The 18,884-nt window shown below is 38.0% G+C and overlaps 2 protein-coding genes across 2 annotated transcripts; both read right to left on the reverse strand.

Moving 5' to 3' along the window:
* Positions 1 to 745: 745 nt before the first annotated feature.
* LOC122655265 (putative F-box protein At5g55150) lies at positions 746 to 1,483 on the reverse strand. Its single transcript, XM_043849474.1, has one exon. The coding sequence runs from the start codon at positions 1,481 to 1,483 to the stop codon at positions 746 to 748; it is 738 nt and encodes a 245-aa protein (XP_043705409.1).
* Positions 1,418 to 5,308, reverse strand: LOC122664815 (F-box protein At1g10110-like). The gene is made up of 2 exons (XM_043860815.1): positions 5,201 to 5,308; positions 1,418 to 2,043 (listed from the first exon to the last, which is right to left on the reverse strand). The coding sequence occupies exons 1-2, from the start codon at positions 5,282 to 5,284 to the stop codon at positions 1,588 to 1,590; spliced, it is 540 nt and encodes a 179-aa protein (XP_043716750.1). The 5' UTR covers positions 5,285 to 5,308; the 3' UTR covers positions 1,418 to 1,587.
* Positions 5,309 to 18,884: the final 13,576 nt, after the last annotated feature.

An 18,884-nucleotide genomic window follows, 5' to 3' on the forward strand; every position in this document is an offset into this window, starting at 1 on the left:
TGCCTTTCTGTGTTTGGGCACAAGGGCCACATTGTCTTTCAAGGTTCTCTTACTTATTATAATTATGATTTGTACTAGGATTGAACATGCCGTCGGCTCCAAGTAATCTAATAGGAGGTAAACCCATAGAAGAAGGGTTAACCATGGATAAGGGAGTCATTTCACAAGAATGGGAGAGAGGCAGACACATGGCTGGGCAGCTCCATAGCGTGCCTAGCTTTTTGAATATGATCATTCATTTTGTCTTATTTGGTATGGCACATAAACTATACTACTTGGATCTCTTTTTCTTTCCCTTCCTTTTGGGGGGGCTGGGGGAGAATGACACGGGATGTATTAATTGTCAAAGCCTAGCTCAAAAGGGCTACAAATATCCTCACTTGCTCAGATTCATAAGCAGTTTAAGAGCCAAAATTACATTATCAAAAAAAAAAAAAACCTAACTAGACAATAAAACTAGAGATAATGGAGTGGCCTTAATTCTTTAGATTTTTCAAGATGGAATGGCCACACATAAGTGGAGAGAATCAAGATGCAGGTTGAATGTTTCTCTTTAAACAAATCAAGATGACATTCATTAAATCACCTCATTAGAGAGCTTTATTTCTGTAAATATTTTCAAAGATGGAATTGCCACACCATAAATAAATAACTAGAATCAAGAAGCAGGAGGCTGGATTCCTGGATTCTTCTCTTCATAATTAACAAAAACCAAGATGACATACATTGAATCATCTCATTCTCATTAGATGCCTAGATGTCCTTCCACTCTTGTAATAGAAGATGATGCTACTGGAAAAGAAAGTTCTTGTGTTGTATTTTTTAATACAGTTAGTGGAGACAAACTGTCCTCGATCGAAGGACAAATCCAAAGAGGTGCACAAACACGAGTAAGGATGTCGGGGCCAACATAGTGATCATCAAATTCCTGAGTCTCCATCCGAAACACTCCCATGTCATGACCAGCTCCATTTTCCATAAGACCATATAAGTCGACATCAGTGAAGTAGATACAGTTGGGTTCACATCCTAAATGGTTGTTAGATGGGAAGATGGTGAAAGAGTCATTAAAACCCACAAACAGAGCACGATTGTCCAGGCTGCTCTTCACCTGCGTCCATTTCCTGTTATCAAAATTGAATTTGTAAACATCAAAACCAACTGTTTCATGAATGTTATTGCCGCTTATCAATTCATTTTCCACATTAATTTCCTGTGCAACAATAAAGAGTTCTCCTACTAACTCCACAAGATGTAATTCCGCACAAGTGTTTATACCCTCTCCATGTTCAGCAAACTCAATAGTCTTTGGATGAGGACTGGAAATATCAACAATCAACAATTCCCCTCTGTAAGTGATGGCATAGAATTGACCATTGAAGTAAATGACATCGTAAATACCATTATCACTGTCTAAAGGAGTCCAAACTTCATCTCCCAATCTCAAGAAGGCTAATTTCCTGAATTCGGAAAATATTGCCATAACCACGCATTTGTCATCATCTTCACAAGGGGTTGTTTTAGCTGAAGAACGAGATGGTCTTGAGGACAATATCACTTTCTGTATAAAAGCCCGACGGATAAATTCTAGACTAAAATCAGGGGGTATTGACGAGGGAGTGTTGGTTGAGGTGGAAGCCGAATTTGTTCCCGAGAAAAGGGGTTTAATAAGTGAATCTCCAAATCAAGCCCCAAAGTTATCAACCAACCGCAGGACGACCAACACTTCCTGCCACGGGCCTCTGGCAAGTTCAAGTTGTAAACCTTTTGGGTGGAGAGACTGTAGAAGCCACGGTTGTCATTGTCTTCCTTCTCTGCAAGCATCAGCCAGGGATCGGCAATAGTAGAGAAATGCAACTTCTCGGCTAAAACTGATCGCCATGGCCTACAAACCGCACCAAAATGAACAACATCTTCGATTGCCGAAAACTGATCCACAATCAGTCCTAGAATGTCATTACAAAGTTTGGACCAGTTCCCCATACCCTTTCCTTGTCTCGTGCAAATAGGGTAGTGACAAATAGACAGTTGAAAGTATAGAACTATAAAAACAATAAGAGCAAAGTTAATAACAGAAAATAAAAGAAATCTTGCATTACAGAAAACAAAACAAAAATGGAGAAAAGCAAACATAAACTTGTCAAACAAATTTCATCCTAAAACTTTCAATTTTATTATTTTTATTAGCTAAGCCATGAAACAGAAACAAGCACATGCATATATTCAATACCACTGGGCCAAAATTGATTATAAATTGCAGCCCACAAATGGAGAAGTTTCAAAGCCTCGTCAATCTAAACTCAATCCTTGGAAGTCAAAAACCCTACCAACAATTATGCTATTCTTTATTATTATTATTATTTTCCTGTTTGATGAAAGTCAATTTGTTATATACTTAGTACGCAGAGAAGATGGATACTATAGTGAGAAGGAGAAGGATCAAAGGATGGACAACCATATCCATATTGCTGCAGTTATCATGTGCCATTGCCGTCGTCAAGGGTTCCCTCCCTGCGCTCTGCTGAAAGAACTAATTCGATGAGTGGCAAAACAAAAAATTTGACGCGCCTTTGTTTGAAACTTATATTGGGTCCATAAAGATCATATTAACATTTGTTCTTATACTTGGATGAGGAAAACGGAAGCACTTGAAGCAGCGCATTCTGGTCCATAGTTAGTTAAAAATGGAAATGGGAAAAAAATTGTGTTTGGTACGGCTTGTTTAGAACACCTCAAAATTTTGAACTGGACAGTCTAAAATTCCAGTCAAACATTTCGAGAACAGCAAAAATTCAAAAACGGAAATTACAGGTTTTAATTGTTTAGATTTGAAAAAATACAGCAATACACACACATAAATTCACCATTTTGTGTAGGCTCTTAAGTCTCAACTAACTACATAGTACAATCAAACATCCATTCCAATCTTAGAATCAATTATAGGACAGAGTTTGTTTAAATAAAAAATATCAAGCAACAATCAATTTTCAAGCTAAAATCATTATTCTTAAACAATTATCAATCAACAATGAAGTTGCCATAAGAAAGTAAAAAACATGAGAAAAACTGCGATGCGGCATACAGATTGCAGATCTTCTGAAATTCTAGGACTACTTTTAAAGGAATCCAAAAGGATCCTATATTGTTTAATCATTAAATGAAGTGCAAACTGCTGCTACCATTGTTACAGCAGAATGCAAGTACATTATTTAAGAATCTAACACCCTCAAAAAGATGGAAATTAAGGTCCTCTAAGGCTGGCAACAGTTTCATCCAATATCACTGGACCTGTATTGATGGTCATATTCACTCCACTAACACAACCATAGTTGTTGAAACCAAACCCACTCCAGCACTAATGGATATCACAAAGGGAGGGAGCATAAAAACAAAAAAGAAGCCCAAGATTGCAAAAATTAAGAAAAGAAAACAGAGGCCAAATCAGTCCAGCTGCTAGGATTTTTAATGAAGTCTGAACCTACAACAAGGGCATCCTTCCACAAAGCCCAAACGCCTGCAGACCCATCCTTGTCTATCCCAAGAATAAAAGCAAGGGAGTAGTGAAAAATTACTGACGATTGAAGAACTAGAGAATATAATGACCTAGTTTTGTTCTGACCTGATGAGTCAAAATCTATTTGCATTTGCAGGTGGGATAATAAGATATCGGCAGTTACACCAGATGAAGATATCTTTTACTCTGTTGGACTACTGCGATCAACTAGTTCAAGTGAGACGACACATTATGATTGCAGGGAAGATCATAGTTTAGAGTAGGGGACCAGAATAGGGGTGAAGAGGCTGTCATTAAGCTGAAGCAATATCTTCCCAATTACAGAACCAGGGAAGAGTGGATGAATCATTTCGGTCTGAAATGGGAATTGTTCAAAGAAAAGAAGAACAAATTTGATTCATTAGTGATCCTATCCCAAAGTCAAAGGTTTTTTAATTTTTAAGGCCAAGTATTTGTATCTTGAAATTTGCAATAGAGGGCTAATATGAATTCCCATCCTCTGATTGGCGGAGAGTTGAAAGATAACCTCCCAGACAGATCCCAAGACAAACCCAACTCAGACAGATAACCCCAAAATTGACTGAAAACTAAATCCTCTGGGACTCAACCCAAACTTTAAGAATCAAACACAGGTATAGGGAATAAGAACTCTTCAAAAATAAGGAAGCAATTTGATGGTTAGATTCAAAGTAATTATAAAAAATATTTATCTCTCAGTTTGAGATCCAGGAAACAGAGAAGACAAAAAATAATTCAAATTAGACCAGTAGAATAACCTGAAACTTGGATAACACCACAGTTTTAATACCTTAATCCAATAACCAAAGTATTATAGACATCAGATGGTTGAATTAAGATTAATTTTAAAAACAAAATTCTGGATCGAGAAAACTCAGAAAACAGTGATTTATAAGTAGCAGGGGGATTCAGGCCTCAGATGGGTCCAAATTTTGATCGTAGTGTTAGTCCTAAGGTTCCTTCTGAATCCTCAAAACAAGCAGATCTTCGTGAACCCACAAAACTCTATTGCTGAAACTGGGACACAGAACAGGGGAGCCGCAAGTCTTAAATCAGAGAATAAGAAATAATAAAGCTTTTAATAACATGGTCTGAATATCAGTAACAGGAACAAGATAAGATTTATTAGACCGGATAACAATACCTATTTGCATGAACAGCAAAAAAAATCCCAGGTTTACCACCCTTCGTCACCCCTGATTCGCTCAGCTACGTTGCAGAGCAAACAACATCTTCAGTTGCAAAAATCGTTAGTCTGAGCCTTGGCTCTTACGATGCTTAAATAATAACAAAATAGCACTTCTAATTGGAATGGGAAACCAGACTCTTAACATAACTCTGATTTTAACTACAAACAAAAACTGAAACAAATCCTATTTAAACTAGGAATCAAGACAGCAACTAAATTACTTAATAAACTAACTAAGCCCACTTTCTTTACTCCTTCCTCTCTCCCAAGTTAAGAGCTCAGATCCGTTGGAATTATGAAGCCAAAAACCTAACAACAAGCCTCACAATCGTTTCAGAGTGGAATTAATGCAAAACCTCTCGAAGACTCCATTGAAAACCAGGAAAGAAAGGATTTCTATTTTTGAGACGGAGATAAAAAAAACCAAAAAAAAAAAAAGGATTTTGAGATGGAAAAAGAGAAAGAGAGTTTATTTCTGACCTTTCCGCTGTGCCGCTGTCTAAGTTGCAGAGCCGACCATCGGTGTCGCTCACGATCCACTGTGGTGCGCCGCTGCTTCTCATGGACGTAAGAGGGAGTCGAGGGACTGAGGGGAGGGGCTCGTTCGGAAAGAAAGGTATACTCAACCGTTGAAGGCGGATAAACGCAACACTAAACACAACGGTTAGTCGATCTTAACCGTTGAGTTTTCAACCTGCAACCGGCTCTCCCACGTCTTCTTCTTCAGCTACCGACCTCCAACCTAAAACCCATCTCCAGAGCCAAGGAACCACCGCCTGCAACCCCAAAGACAACCAAGGAACTACCACCTTTTGTCTTCAACCCTTTTTTCCTTCTTTTGTTTTTTATTTTTTATTTTTTTTAATTTCACTCATTTTCTTCTTCGGCTTCCTCGCACGCCCAAACCCCTTGCAACGTCGCCCCTCTCCTTCTCTTTGGCAAAGAACAGTCCTCCAGAACCCTAAACGAAAGCACTCCAACACTCTTCTCATTCTCAACATCTGTTCGCCTAGCTGCACGGCCCGCACTCACTCTCTTCTATATTTCTCTTATTATCTCCATTTCAAGCAGCTTAAATGTTATCAAAGTGATAGTAATTGCCCCAAAAACATTTTATTATTCCAAATAGCCTCGATGATCCAGTCATCGCTGTCTCTGTTCCTGCGGCTTTCTCTTCGGTGCTTCAAGGGAGAGGCGATTGCTTTAAGAGCCGGTCTTCTTCACGGTGTTGCCGAAGGCATTGATTGTTTGATTGCTAAATCTGATTACATAGAGCTGATCTCAATTATCAACTCTAATCAGCCATGTTACTAGAGAGAATAATCGATATCCTCAGCGCGTTGGACATCCTAGTCTGTTTCCACTCCATGGATGTTTAAACTTTGTAAATGTGACACCTTGCGTTCAATACGTGTTAATGAATAAGTTTACTTCTTACAAAAAAATATATATATATTTCAGCCACACCACTCTATAGGTCTGATCGGTCCAGTGTACAGGATATCAAACTTTTGAGGAGTTGCTTTAGAAAGTGTTCATGTCACGCTTGGATCTCAAAAAGGATAAAATATAATAGATAGAATATGATTACGATGACATGTGTCATCCTACACTGTCAGGATCTTGAATGTAATTTTTAAATCACAGTCAAAACTAATATAATTATCCTAATAATACTATAATGTGAAAAACAAAAGAATATTACACATTCAAAGAAATAATAGAGTCGCGAAACCGTTTAAGTAATAGTTACATAATGTTCATCTGTCTAGTGATAAGTTATACAGTAATCTAGTGTTAACCAAATGACCATTACATAACTATCAAAACACAGCTTATACAATGAATGGTATAAATTCAAAAAGAAATAAAAAATAGAATCTCTGAATCAATATGCCCCATAAGCACAATCATCATATAGACACCTATCACCATGTTCCTCTGACACTGGCTCTGGGTCCTCCACGCCAACAAAATCATAGTCGGAAGAGTGAACCTCCAGGTTCGTCACAATTCCGTCATCTACAGCTATATCTAAAAAGGTGTACATAAAGGAGGTAAGGTCCACTGAGTCCAGCGAAGGGAGGGGGAACACGCAAGCAATAACATATAGTTCATGATGCATGAAATTATTAACCAGTTGACTACCTAGCAATCATATCTAAGTCACTAAGTTCTTGCTACTGCAATAATTCGGGTAACATTGTGCATCACTTATAATATGGATCACTTTCACCTTTTTTTTTTTTTAGATAATCACTCAAACCACCCGTCAATCCCAAAAGGTTAACCAACTTTTGGGACCACGGAATGGCAGAAATACACAACACACCCCACACACCGACCACTCTCACCCTAGTCCATGGATTTAGTGCATGTTATCGGATTGGTTATCAACTATCTCATAAATCGATACACTATTGATATGGATCGATCTCGATCAGATAGTGTTTTCTTAAAAAATCAGGTTTTTTGACAGTTTTACTCTTGGTTCGTATCGTTTCACTGATAAGGGATCGACCACATATCGAGATCTGTGGCTAGCTAGTAATATTGATATGGGCGATCTGATATTGATACCTCAAACCATGCATTAAATAGGATGCACTTTAAAAATCTCATTATTTCAAATTTGTCCATGTATTCCATGCACTCTGTTGTAGTCTCCATATTTTTTTAAAGTTTTATTCCACCACATAGCCAATTTTCTTTGGACTATATAGATATTTCATATTTGGAAGTTGGGACCTATTTGAGCTACCACGTGGTAGATATTTTGAATGTTTTGAAAATACTTCTAAAACACCCATGCTGAAAGATATTGCACATTAAACATTGAGAATCCTAACAACGATCTGAACCTGTTAGGTTATATTGACTCAGAATCTCCAGTATCTTCTTCAAGCCCTACTCTTCCCCTTCAACTTATGGCACCTTTTGGTGCCACGTTGCACGTGCACACATGCACATGCACATCGACAATTATTTTGCAATCTTCCTTGGAATATATCCTAAACACAAAAACATAAAACCAGAAACTTAACAATTGTTTGTTAATGGAAAAATCACAGTTTAAAATAATCATGAAGCCACAAATAAAATTCTCAATACATATGCATTGTACCAAGACCTATATGTAACAATCTCATAATTCATATTTTGCAACGTACGAGAAAATCCAGCTTTTGTTACTAGGTGAAAAGGAAGGGTAGTTTGGATATTTAAAAACATGAGGGTAGAAGGAGATGTAAAAGTTTAAAGGCAGGGTAGTTTCAGAAAAGAAATTTAAAATAGGATAGTTTTAATAAATATAGGCTAAGTCTAGGATAGTGACAGTAATTGCCCCCAAATGTCCATCAGGAACTTATCCTGAATCAGAAGAGCTAATAAGGGAGCGATTGAAACTCCATCCTGATTCCAAATTAGGAATTTGCTGACTGGCGCCAAACCATACAATCTTGATCTGGGCATGATCGATCTTTTTCATTGTCGAGAGAGTATTTGAGAATGGAGTAACTCGCGAGGAGACGTAACATACGATCGAGCATGACAGAGAGGCATATATGGATCTGGGTTTTGCTTGGGGAGTCGGCTCGGGTGGCAATCTCTGAAGTTGAAAGGTACGCTACGCACCAGGGTCTCCTGCAGCCATGATCTCAAGTACATCTAGCTCGATCTAGAGCTGCTTTCAAGACCATGTGTTGAAGTCAAATCCATCTCTCTCTCAAAACACACAGACACCAGTATCCACACTAGTGCAGCTAATCTTCATCTTACGGATCACTTTTTGAAACAATGTATAGTAAACATATTCTATTGAATTTCCTGCAACATGAGATTTCGTGTTGCTAGCTTGCATGAATATCTAGCTACTTTAATTTAGGATTTCGTTTTGGACTCTTCGGATGAGCACACGCAGCTAGAGATGACAATGTGCCTCTTTCTGTCGTCAATGCCCACTTGACCACGCCCTGTTATGGAAGAAGGATATATAAGCCCTCCTCACTTTGTCCATCCTACGGCCATGGGCCTTTCTTAATTGTTTAGGGTAATTACTATCACTACCTTACACTTAGCCTATATTTATTAAAACTATCCTATCTTAAACTTCTTTTCTGGTACTACCTGTTTTTAAACTTTTACATCTCCTTCTACTCTCATGTTTCTAAATACCCAGAATGCCCTTTATTTTCACCTAGTAATCTACTAATCTATTTAACCTACCATTCATCTTTTACTTTTTACTTTTTTGTTTGTCATTAATTTAGTAAAAAATGAAAACACCCACCCAATTCTTCTCTCTCCCGTTTTTTATTCTATTCGGTTTTTTTTTCTTCAATTTTTTTACTTAATTAATTTTTTATTCAACATTTCATTCTCATTGTTATTCTTCGAACAGATCATGGTTCTAAGTATCGGTATCGTATCGGCCAATACGTACCGGTTTTGCTAGTCATCGATGCCAATACTGTGTCGATACCGTATCGGTAGCACGGTGCAAACAAGGGGTAAAATGGTTAGAAAACTCATTTTAAAGGAGATTTAGGGGTAATTTTGCCCAATACAGCCAATCCAGGCCGATACCGTATCGGTATAATATCGTTCTTGCAAGTTACTGAAACTCGTTCTGATATCGTGCACTAAAACCATGGAACAGATCGACTCTCTTCAAAAATAATAGAAAGTAAATTAAATAAAAACAGGAAGAGAGAGAAGAAGTGGGGTGCTTTGAAGAGAGTCGACGCACAGTATTGGAACGGGTATCGGTAACCGCTGGTCTCATAGCAAGAAGCGGTCAGGATGCAGAGACACAGAGTAAGGACCCCTATGCTGTACTTCGCCCCAGTGAGAGACCACCACCTGTACTATACCAAGGCATAGGGCCTTGTAGTCGACTGGCGTGAGCACGCCGTAAGCGCTGTTGCACAAGTATTGTATCACGAGCGCACTACCGAGTACCATGAGTACACTAACGAGAGAGGAACTATGAATAGAAATCAGTAGTCACTCTACTACTATATATATATGTATAAATCGTATAAAAGAGAGTGATAGACAGTCTCTTGGGCGGCCCCCTACACTGCAAAACCGATAAGATACCGATACAGTATCAGGCAAAATTACCCCTGAATCTCCTTAAAAAAATGGGTTTTTGACCATTTTACCCCTTGTCCATACCGTGCTAGTGATACGATGTCGGCATTGTATTGGTATCGGTGACTAGAAAAACAAGTTTGTATCGGGCGATACGATATCGATACTTAACCATGATCTGTTCGAACTTCGAAGAAGAATGATGAGGATGAAATGTTGAATAAAAAATTAATTAAATAGAAGGATTGAAGAAAAAACAAAACAAGAAAACTGAAAGGAGTAAAAAATGGGAGAGAGAAGAAGTGAGTGGGTGCTTTCACTCTTTACTATTTTAATGAAAAAAAAGAGTAAAAAGAAGATGATGAATGGAAGGTTAAATAGATTAACAGGTTAGTAGGTGAAAAGGAAGGGCAATCTAGGTATTTAAAAACATGAGGGCAGAAGAAGATGTAAAAGTTTAAAAGCAGGGTAGTATTAGAAAAGAAGTTTAAGGTAGGGTAGTTTTAGTAAATATAGGCTAAGTGTAGGGTAATGATAGTATTTGCCCCTAATTGTTTCCATATGATAATTTTGACAGACGCCTTTTAATTTACATGGTGTGTCTAGGGCATCGTCAATATTAACACAAATTCTTCGACCAAAAAAAAAAATAAATTAACACAGATTCTAGCAAAGTGATCAAAAAGTGAGAATTTGGTCTTCCTATCAATAACAACTGGTCTTCCAATTGCATTCCTCATTGAGACAAGGATATCCTCATGCCAATACTCCTGTGGCAAATCCGGGAATCTAATCCATATAAGCTAATGGGTAATGGAATGATCATTAACATTAAAGTCCTTCCTCCAATGTTGAAGCTACCCCACATCAATTGTCCATCCTTCCTAATTGGATCACGTTTCCAAATAACCCTATATCCGCCTCGCAAGCAAAACGGAAAAAGAACAAACCCTTTCCAATCCCCAACGATTTCAACACTACTCCTTCCTTCAAAACCCACGAAGCAGCAACCTATTAAATTAACTCTTGAATATGCCTATCCCCATGATGACAGGCTATTCTGAAAATTCAGTTAAGCATTTATCCCCATGATGACAAACTTGTGTGGGGAACTGCTAAGTCAGGAAAGTTTTCAGTTAGATCTATGTACCATCTCCTTAATAATAGGAGCGCTGATTCCATGATCGATCAGCCCAGTTCATCTTCAAATGTTAAGGCTCACCAGTTGATGATGGAATCTTCTTGGAAACGTATTTGGCAGGTTAATACTCTTCCTAAAATTAAAGTCTTTTTATGGAAGTGTTGTGCGGATGGGATTGCATCTGGTGTTGGCCTATTTTCTAGGAATATCCCTGCTAATCCTTCCTGTCAAAGATGTGGAGCAGATATGGAATCAATGGGCCATATTTTCCTTAATTGCCCTTTTTCTAAAGCTGTTTGGTTTGGCTCGTCTCTATCCCAAAAGATCAATTTTCCAGCCCAAGCTACTATGAGCGATTGGTTTAAAGCATGGGATCCTTTGTTTTCTGGGAATAAGAAGATGGCCCAAGATCTTTTTGCTCAGGCTTCTTTCATTTTATGGTATATCTGGCTCGCGAGGAATGATATAATTTTTAAAAATCGATCTTGGTCACCGGTGCAGGTTATCCAGATGGCAGAAAAGGCTTTCTTTGAATTCCAACAAGCTAATAAACCTCCTTTCTCTTCTGCTCATTATATGGATTCATCTCATAGTTCTGATTCCAGTCATAGTCATGCTCATAGTTGGATTCCACCCTCGCCTTCTTGGGATAAATTAAATGTTGATGCAGCCTAGATCAATGGCTCTAAAAAAGGTGGCATTGGAAATATTATAAGGGATCACTCTAGTATCCCTCTTTAGGCTTTTTCGGTTGGTATTTTTGTGATTCTGCTTTCATTGCCGAGGCTCTTGCCATTCGCTCCGGCCTTCTTTTCGCAGCTAGTGGTGGCTTCAAGAAGGTCCTTGTGGAATCAGATTGTTATTCGTTAGTCAAGCAATTATCCTCTTCTGATCCGGAGCTTGCCATCCAAAGCATTCATCATGATATTGTTCAACTGCAGAAATCTTTTGATGATTGCTGGTTTTCCTTTGCTCCAAGGTCAACCAATACAATGGCTGATTCCTTGGCCAGGTAGGCCCTTTCGGTTGAGTCTTCGACTGTTTGGCCTCTTACCTCTCCTTGGTTTCTTCATCTTTGTGAAAGTGAAGCCAGTGTTCGTAATGACTCTTTAGTTCAATAAATTTGCTTCTTATCAAAAAAAAAAAAAAAAAAAAAAAAAGAAAAAAGAAAGAAAAAAAAGAAAGAAGAAGAATATGCCTATCCCTTGAACACTATACATTAACTTTGAACTTATCATTAGGTTGAGGACTTGACTACTTCTTCCCTTCCTCTATTTTCTATTTCCTATTAAATTTTATGCAATCGGGGAAAATGTTTGATCATGAGTAGAAGATTTTCTCATTTTTGTAGCTGCTGATTGCACAAGTAATGCACTTTGTAATCGACCATAATACAGGAATTGTGCAATTTCTTGAGGAACTCTTTTTCAATAGCTATATTTTACTTTATGCTCTTCAGAACCCATTTGAATTGGCCCAAAACCTTTATAATCAAAGGAGACAAGAACAGCTGATATAGCAGTTAGAAGGCATAAAATGAAGTCGTAGGTGCTGAAAGTAAAAAGAACAAGACGAAGCCTGAAAATAACTTCAATTGTGAGAATGGACATGAATTTCTTATGATTTCAGATAGGTATTGAGCCCCTTAAGGGCCAAAGGCAGAACACAATTCTATTAAGTGCGACCCATACAGGTTCCTGTTTCTTCTTAGTTATCATTAGGTTGAGGACTTGACTACTTCTTCCCTTCCTCTATTTTCTATTTCCTATTAAATTTTATGCAATCGGGGAAAATGTTTGATCATGAGTAGAAGATTTTCTCATATTTGTAGCTGCTGATTGCACAAGTAATGCACTTTGTAATCGACCATAATACAGGAATTGTGCAATTTCTTGAGGAACTCTTTTTCAATAGCTATATTTTGCTTTATGCTCTTCAGAACCCATTTGAATTGGCCCAAAACCTTTATAATCAAAGGAGACAAGAACAGCTGATATAGCAGTTAGAAGGCATAAAATGAAGCTGTAGGTGCTGAAAGTTAAAAGAACAAGACGAAGCCTGAAAATAACTTCAATTGTGAGAATGGACATGAATTTCTTATGATTTCAGATAGATATTGAGCCCCTTAAGGGCCAAAGGCAAAACACAATTCTGTTAAGTGAGACCCATATAGGTTCCTGTTTCTTCTTAGTTACAGAAACGTTTTTTTTTTCTTTCCAGTGTTACCATATAACATTTTAGGATCCAGAAACGCTCAAAAAACCCAGAAACACATAAAAGTGTGTCGGACCCAGAAACGCTAAAAAAACTTTGCCATACAGAGCCTTAGAGATTCTCAGTCTCTATTAGGTGCATAGTTCTGATGGAGTATAGCAAGACGTATGAAACACCCTTCACGCACGAGTCCAGCTCAGGTTCTCATACAAGAATCCTTCTCATACACCTAAGGGGCCGCACACAGATGGAATCCACTCACTCTCTTGAATTCCATCTGTGTGTTCTTAGATGTATGAGAATGGTTCTCGTACGAGAATGAAGTATCGCATCGGCGGTGAGTCCTTAGTCCCCATCTGCTGGTGCATCTAATACATGATGGTAATGGGTGACACGTCAAAAAAAAAAGAAGGAAGCTAGAATAACCTTAATTGATCTATGGAAACTAGGGTTATGGGTATACACACTGATTATGGGTTCAATCCAGACCGGATCAAAATCGGCCAGTGATTGACCTTGAATCTAAAACTGTGTTTTTAAACCCTACCCTGAAGGCCTGAACTTGCCCATCAACTAAGGGTGTTAAATGGTCTGACTTTTTTACCTAGAAAAAAAAAGATTCGGTTTCGGTGTAAATGGTTTCGATTTCAACTTTTTCAGTTTTAAATGGTTTTGGTTTCAACGGTTTTAGATTTTATACAGTTGAAATGATTTTAAACAGTTTTTAAATTTTTTATTCAAACGATTTCTTTCTATTTAATTTTTTTTATTGAAATATATGTAAATTTAACATTGAATTGAATTTGATATTATATATGTTTTTTATAACAATTGTACGATTATAAATGTTTATACATTTAAAATTTTTTTTTTATTCAAAAGGTTTGTATGTCTCTTAACTTTTTAGTAGAATTTGTAAAAAAGGCTTATATAAACTGTTCAGTCCGATTTGATTTTAACTGTTTAACTAAACGGTCTTAAATTTGAAACCATGACTAAACCATTTATTAAACGATTTCGATTTAAACGGTTTGATTCGATAATGACACCCTTTCCATCAAGCCCCTCGATGATAGAAAAATCACCATATTATCAATAATATCCTGTCTCAAGCATGGTTCAACTAAGCAGAATCGGTAATGGGATTGGCCTCGACTAATCCAATTTAATTAAGTTCGACCTTAAACTTTGGAAATCCAATATAAATAGGTCAATTCAAATATGGCGGTATCAAAATTAAAATATTCGGATCTGCTTCCTACCGCGCCAATTATTTGGTAAACCACGAATTATTTTTTTTTGGGGGGGGGGGGGGGCGCTTCTCCATCCTTTTATTAAGATGTGGTCCCCACTCCCCCAAGAGATATGACGTCAAAAGCAAATGGGATATGGCGTCATCCGTGACCTAAGACTGAAAAAACGAGTTAATGTAATGCAAGTGTATATATATGTTTCTTGGTTGGCCCTTTCATCCAATCAACCCCATCGGACAAATCCCAACCGTTTGATTTACATACTTGGACCAATTTGGTCTTTTCATTCTTTCTCCAGTGAAAAAAAGATAAAGCCTGCCGAGTTCCAACTTCCAACCGACCCCTGGGGTAATCTTGGGATTCTGGAAGAGGTTGGAAGAGGTGAACAGCTCAAGAGTATAGTGGTATTTTACCTAATTTATATCGAACAATATTTTCTGGATCTTTAGTAACAATCTACATTAGAAAATTATACAGTTTTAGGAGAGCTTAATTGAGGAACCGAGTAGTGTTGTGACCTGAACATTTTTGGAAGTATGTGTTGTGTAATTGAGTGGGGGAGTGCTCAAAGCAAAAATGGTGGGAAGAAGCTTTGGCTGGTAAGATGTTAGATTCGTGCCACGATATCGATCATTTGAGGTACTAGTAATACATAGGGTGAAGAATAAGGTCGAAGTGGATTGACAAGTAAGCCCTTTACGAAGGCAAGGCAACATATTGTGGGATTGGTAACTTGTAGTGGGTACTCCTACAATATAGCTTTAATGGGAGAAATACCTCAAAAATGAGGTATCATGGCCTTGAGGGTCACATTAGTGACACCATAAGCTTGAGCGAGTGGGCTATCATGCGTCCCGTGGTGCAGGTGTGCCCGTCTTTGGCATTGCTTGGGTTCGGCATGACTTGGGCGTGTCTGTGTGGGTTTGGGTTTCAGTTACTAGGCAAAGGACATACCTCAAAAACCAATGTTTGAATTGTGATGCATCAAACGGTAATTAGCTCGACCTTTTAATCAAAATAGTTGGGAAATTAATAATCTTTCAAGGCCCAAGATGTTGCCACAACCATCAAATATGTTTAGAGAATGCGAATTACATATATATTCCATTTTAAATTAGTTGAATGGAATTCCACCTTCAAGAAGAACTGCATCTTTCAAGAAATGTCTTTGGAGATAGATGTTCGATCAAATTAGTTGAATCCAAAGAATAATGACAACTAAGATATGGTAAGTAGAGATGGATGAATAGTTAAATTTGGTGACTGGCAAAATAAAAAAGCTTATTTTTAAGAGAGCTTTAAGATTTTGAGATCAATGGGATATATTGCAACGTTACCAATAACTGTCCATCAAGAACTTGTCTTGAATCCTTTTGGAGAGCTAATAAGGGAGCAATAGAAACTCCATCCTGCATGGTTCCGAATTAGGAATGTGCTGACTGGCGCCAAACCATACAATCTCGATCTGGGCATGATCGATCTTCTTCGTTGTCGAGAGAGTACGTACGTCTTTGAGAATGGAGTAACTCGCACGGAGACGTAACATATTTCAAGACCATAGGGAGAACTGTTGCGCTTGCTAATTAACTGCATGGCTGAGAGGTAGCTAGTACGCTTCATCTTCTATTGAATTGAATTTCCTGCTGCTAGCTTCCATGAATATCTAGCTACTTTAATTTAGGGTTTCGTTTTGGACTCTTCGGATGAGTAATGTCGATTTAGTTAGTTGTATGGCAAGTGCGTAATGGTCAGTTCCATTATGATCTACTGGAGCACACGCCGCAGCTAGAGATGACAATGTGCCTCTCTTTCTGTTGTCAATGTCCACTTGACCAGGATTCAAATCTTCTACAGCTCAGGCTGCCTGTCCTGTCGTGCTGCGTAGACACAAGGTGACGCGCATTGGTCGCCTTACCCCTGCTCGATCGCCTTGCCCAAGTGGGGGTAAGGTGATCATTGCACGCGGCCCTATGTCTGCGCAGCACAGGCAGGATAGGGAAGCGCCGTAGAAGATCTGTGTTGCACTTGACCATGCCCTGTTATGGAAGAAGGATATATAAGCCCTCCTCACTTTGTCCATTCTACGGCCATGGGCCTTCTTTCTTAATTGTTTCCATATGATAATTTTGATAGACGACGTGTCCTGTTTAAAGCTCCTGCACACGTGGAAGCTAGGGCGTCGTCAATATTAACATAGATTCTAGCAAAGTGACCAAAAAGCGAGAATTTGGTCTTCCTATCAATAGCAACTGGTCTGTCTTCCAATCGCATTTGCCATTGAGATAAGGATATCCTCATGCCAATACTCCTGTGGCAAATCCAGGAACCTAATCTACGTAAGCCGATGGGTAATGTAATGGTCATTAACGTTAAAGTCCTTCCTCCAACGTTGAAGCCATGCCGCAGCAATTGTCCATCCACCTGAACTGGATCACGTTTCCAAATAGCCGCTATATCCGCCTTGCAAGCAAAACGGAAAAAGAACAAACCCTTTCCCCAACAATTTCAACACTACTCCTTCCTTCAAAACCCACGAAGCAACAACATATTGAATTAACTCTTGAATATGCCTATCCCTTGAACACTATAAATTAACTTTGAACTTATCATTAGGTTGAAGACTTGACTACTTCTTCCCTTTCTCTATTTTCTATTTCCTATTAAATTTTATGCAATGGGGGGAAATGTTTGATCATGAGTAGATGATTTTCTCAATTTTGTAGCTACTGATTGCACAAGTAATGCACTTTGTAATCGACCATAAGGAGCTCTTTTTCAATGGCTACATTTTGCTTTATGCTCTTCAGAACCCATTTGAATTTGCCCAAAACCTTTATAATCAAAGGAGACAAGAACAGTTGATATAGCAATTAGAAGGCATAAATGAAGTCGTAGGTGCTAAAAGTTAAAAGAACAAGACAAAGCCTGAAAATAACTTCAACTGTGAGAATGGACATGAATTTCTTATGATTTCAGATAGGTATTGAGCCCCTTAAGGCCAAAGGCAGAACACAATTCTGTTAAGTGCGACCCATACAGGTTCCTGTTTCTTCTTAGTTATAGAAACGTTTTTTTTTTTTCAGTGTTACCATGTAGCATTTCAAGATCCAAAAACGCTCAAAAAACACAGAAACACATAAAAGTGTGTCGGACCCAAAAACGCTAAAAAATGTTGCCATAGAGAGCCTTAGAGATTCTCAGTCTCTATTAGGTGCATAGTTTTGATGGAGTATAGCAAGACATATGAAACACCCTTCACGCATGAGTCCAGCTCAGGTTCTCATACAAGAATCATTCTTATACACCTAAGGGGCCACACACAGATGGAATCCACTCACTTTCTTGAATTCCATATGTGCGCCCTTAGGCTTACGAGAACTTGAGCCGACCTCTTCATGCACAGGGTAGCTTGGGAGGAAGTCTCGCATCTACGTTGAGTCCTTACTCCCCATCTGCTGGTGCATCTGATACATGATGGTAATGGGTGACATGTCAAAAAATAAAAAAAAGGAAGCTAGAATAACCTTAATTGATCTATGGAAACTAGGGTTATGGGTATACACACTGATTATGGGTTCAATCCAGACCGGATCAGAATTGGCCAGTGATTGACCTTGAATCTAATACTGTGTTTTTAAACTCTACCCTGAAGGCCTAAACTTGCCCATCAACTAAGGGTGTTAAATGGTCTGACTTTTTTACCCAGAAAAAAAAAGATCCGGTTTCGGTGTAAATGGTTTAAATGGTTTCGATTTCAACTTTTTCAGTTTTAAATGGTTTCGGTTTCAACGGTTTTCGATTTTATACAGTTGAAATGATTTTAAACAGTTTTTAAATTTTTTATTCAAACGATTTCTTTCTATTTAATTTTTTTTTATTGAAATAGATGTAAACTTAACATTGAATTGAATTTGATATTATATATGTTTTTTATAACAATTGTACGATTATAAATGTTTATATATTTAAAATTTTTTTTTTATTCAAAAGGTTTGAATGTCTCTTAACTTTTTAGTAGAATTTGTAAAAAAGGCTTATATAAACGGTTCAATCTGATTTGATTTTAACTATTTAACTAAACGATCTTAAATTTGAAACCATGACTAAACCATTTATTAAACGATTTCGATTTAAACGGTTTGATTCGATTATGACACCCTTTCCATCAAGCCATATGATCAATAATATCCTGTCTCAAGCATGGTTCAACTAAGCAGAATCGGTAATGGGATTGGCCTCCACTAATCCAATTTAATTAAGTTCGACCTTAAACTTTGGAAATCCAATATAAATAGGTCAATTCAAATATGGCGGTATCAAAATTAAAATATTCGGATCTGCGTCCTACCGCGCCAATTATTTGGTAAACCACGAATTTTTTTTTTGGGGGGGGGGGGGTGGGGCTTCTCCATCCTTTTATTAAGATGTGGTCCCCACTCCCCCAAGAGATATGACGTCAAA

The sequence above is a fragment of the Telopea speciosissima genome, chromosome 1 (assembly GCF_018873765.1).
Source record: "Telopea speciosissima isolate NSW1024214 ecotype Mountain lineage chromosome 1, Tspe_v1, whole genome shotgun sequence".
Lineage (NCBI taxonomy): Eukaryota > Viridiplantae > Streptophyta > Magnoliopsida > Proteales > Proteaceae > Telopea > Telopea speciosissima.

Bases quoted from the DNA above. Each gene is read 5' to 3' on its own strand.
- LOC122655265 (XM_043849474.1), bottom strand. From the start codon at position 1,483: ATGGCAATATTTTCCGAATTCAGGAAATTAGCCTTCTTGAGATTGGGA.
- LOC122664815 (XM_043860815.1), bottom strand. From the start codon at position 5,284: ATGAGAAGCAGCGGCGCACCACAGTGGATCGTGAGCGACACCGATGGT. The intron at 2,044-5,200 runs TCAGAAATAAAC...ATTGTTTTTATA, and splicing joins ACAGCGGCACAGCGGAAAGG to GTTCTATACTTTCAACTGTC.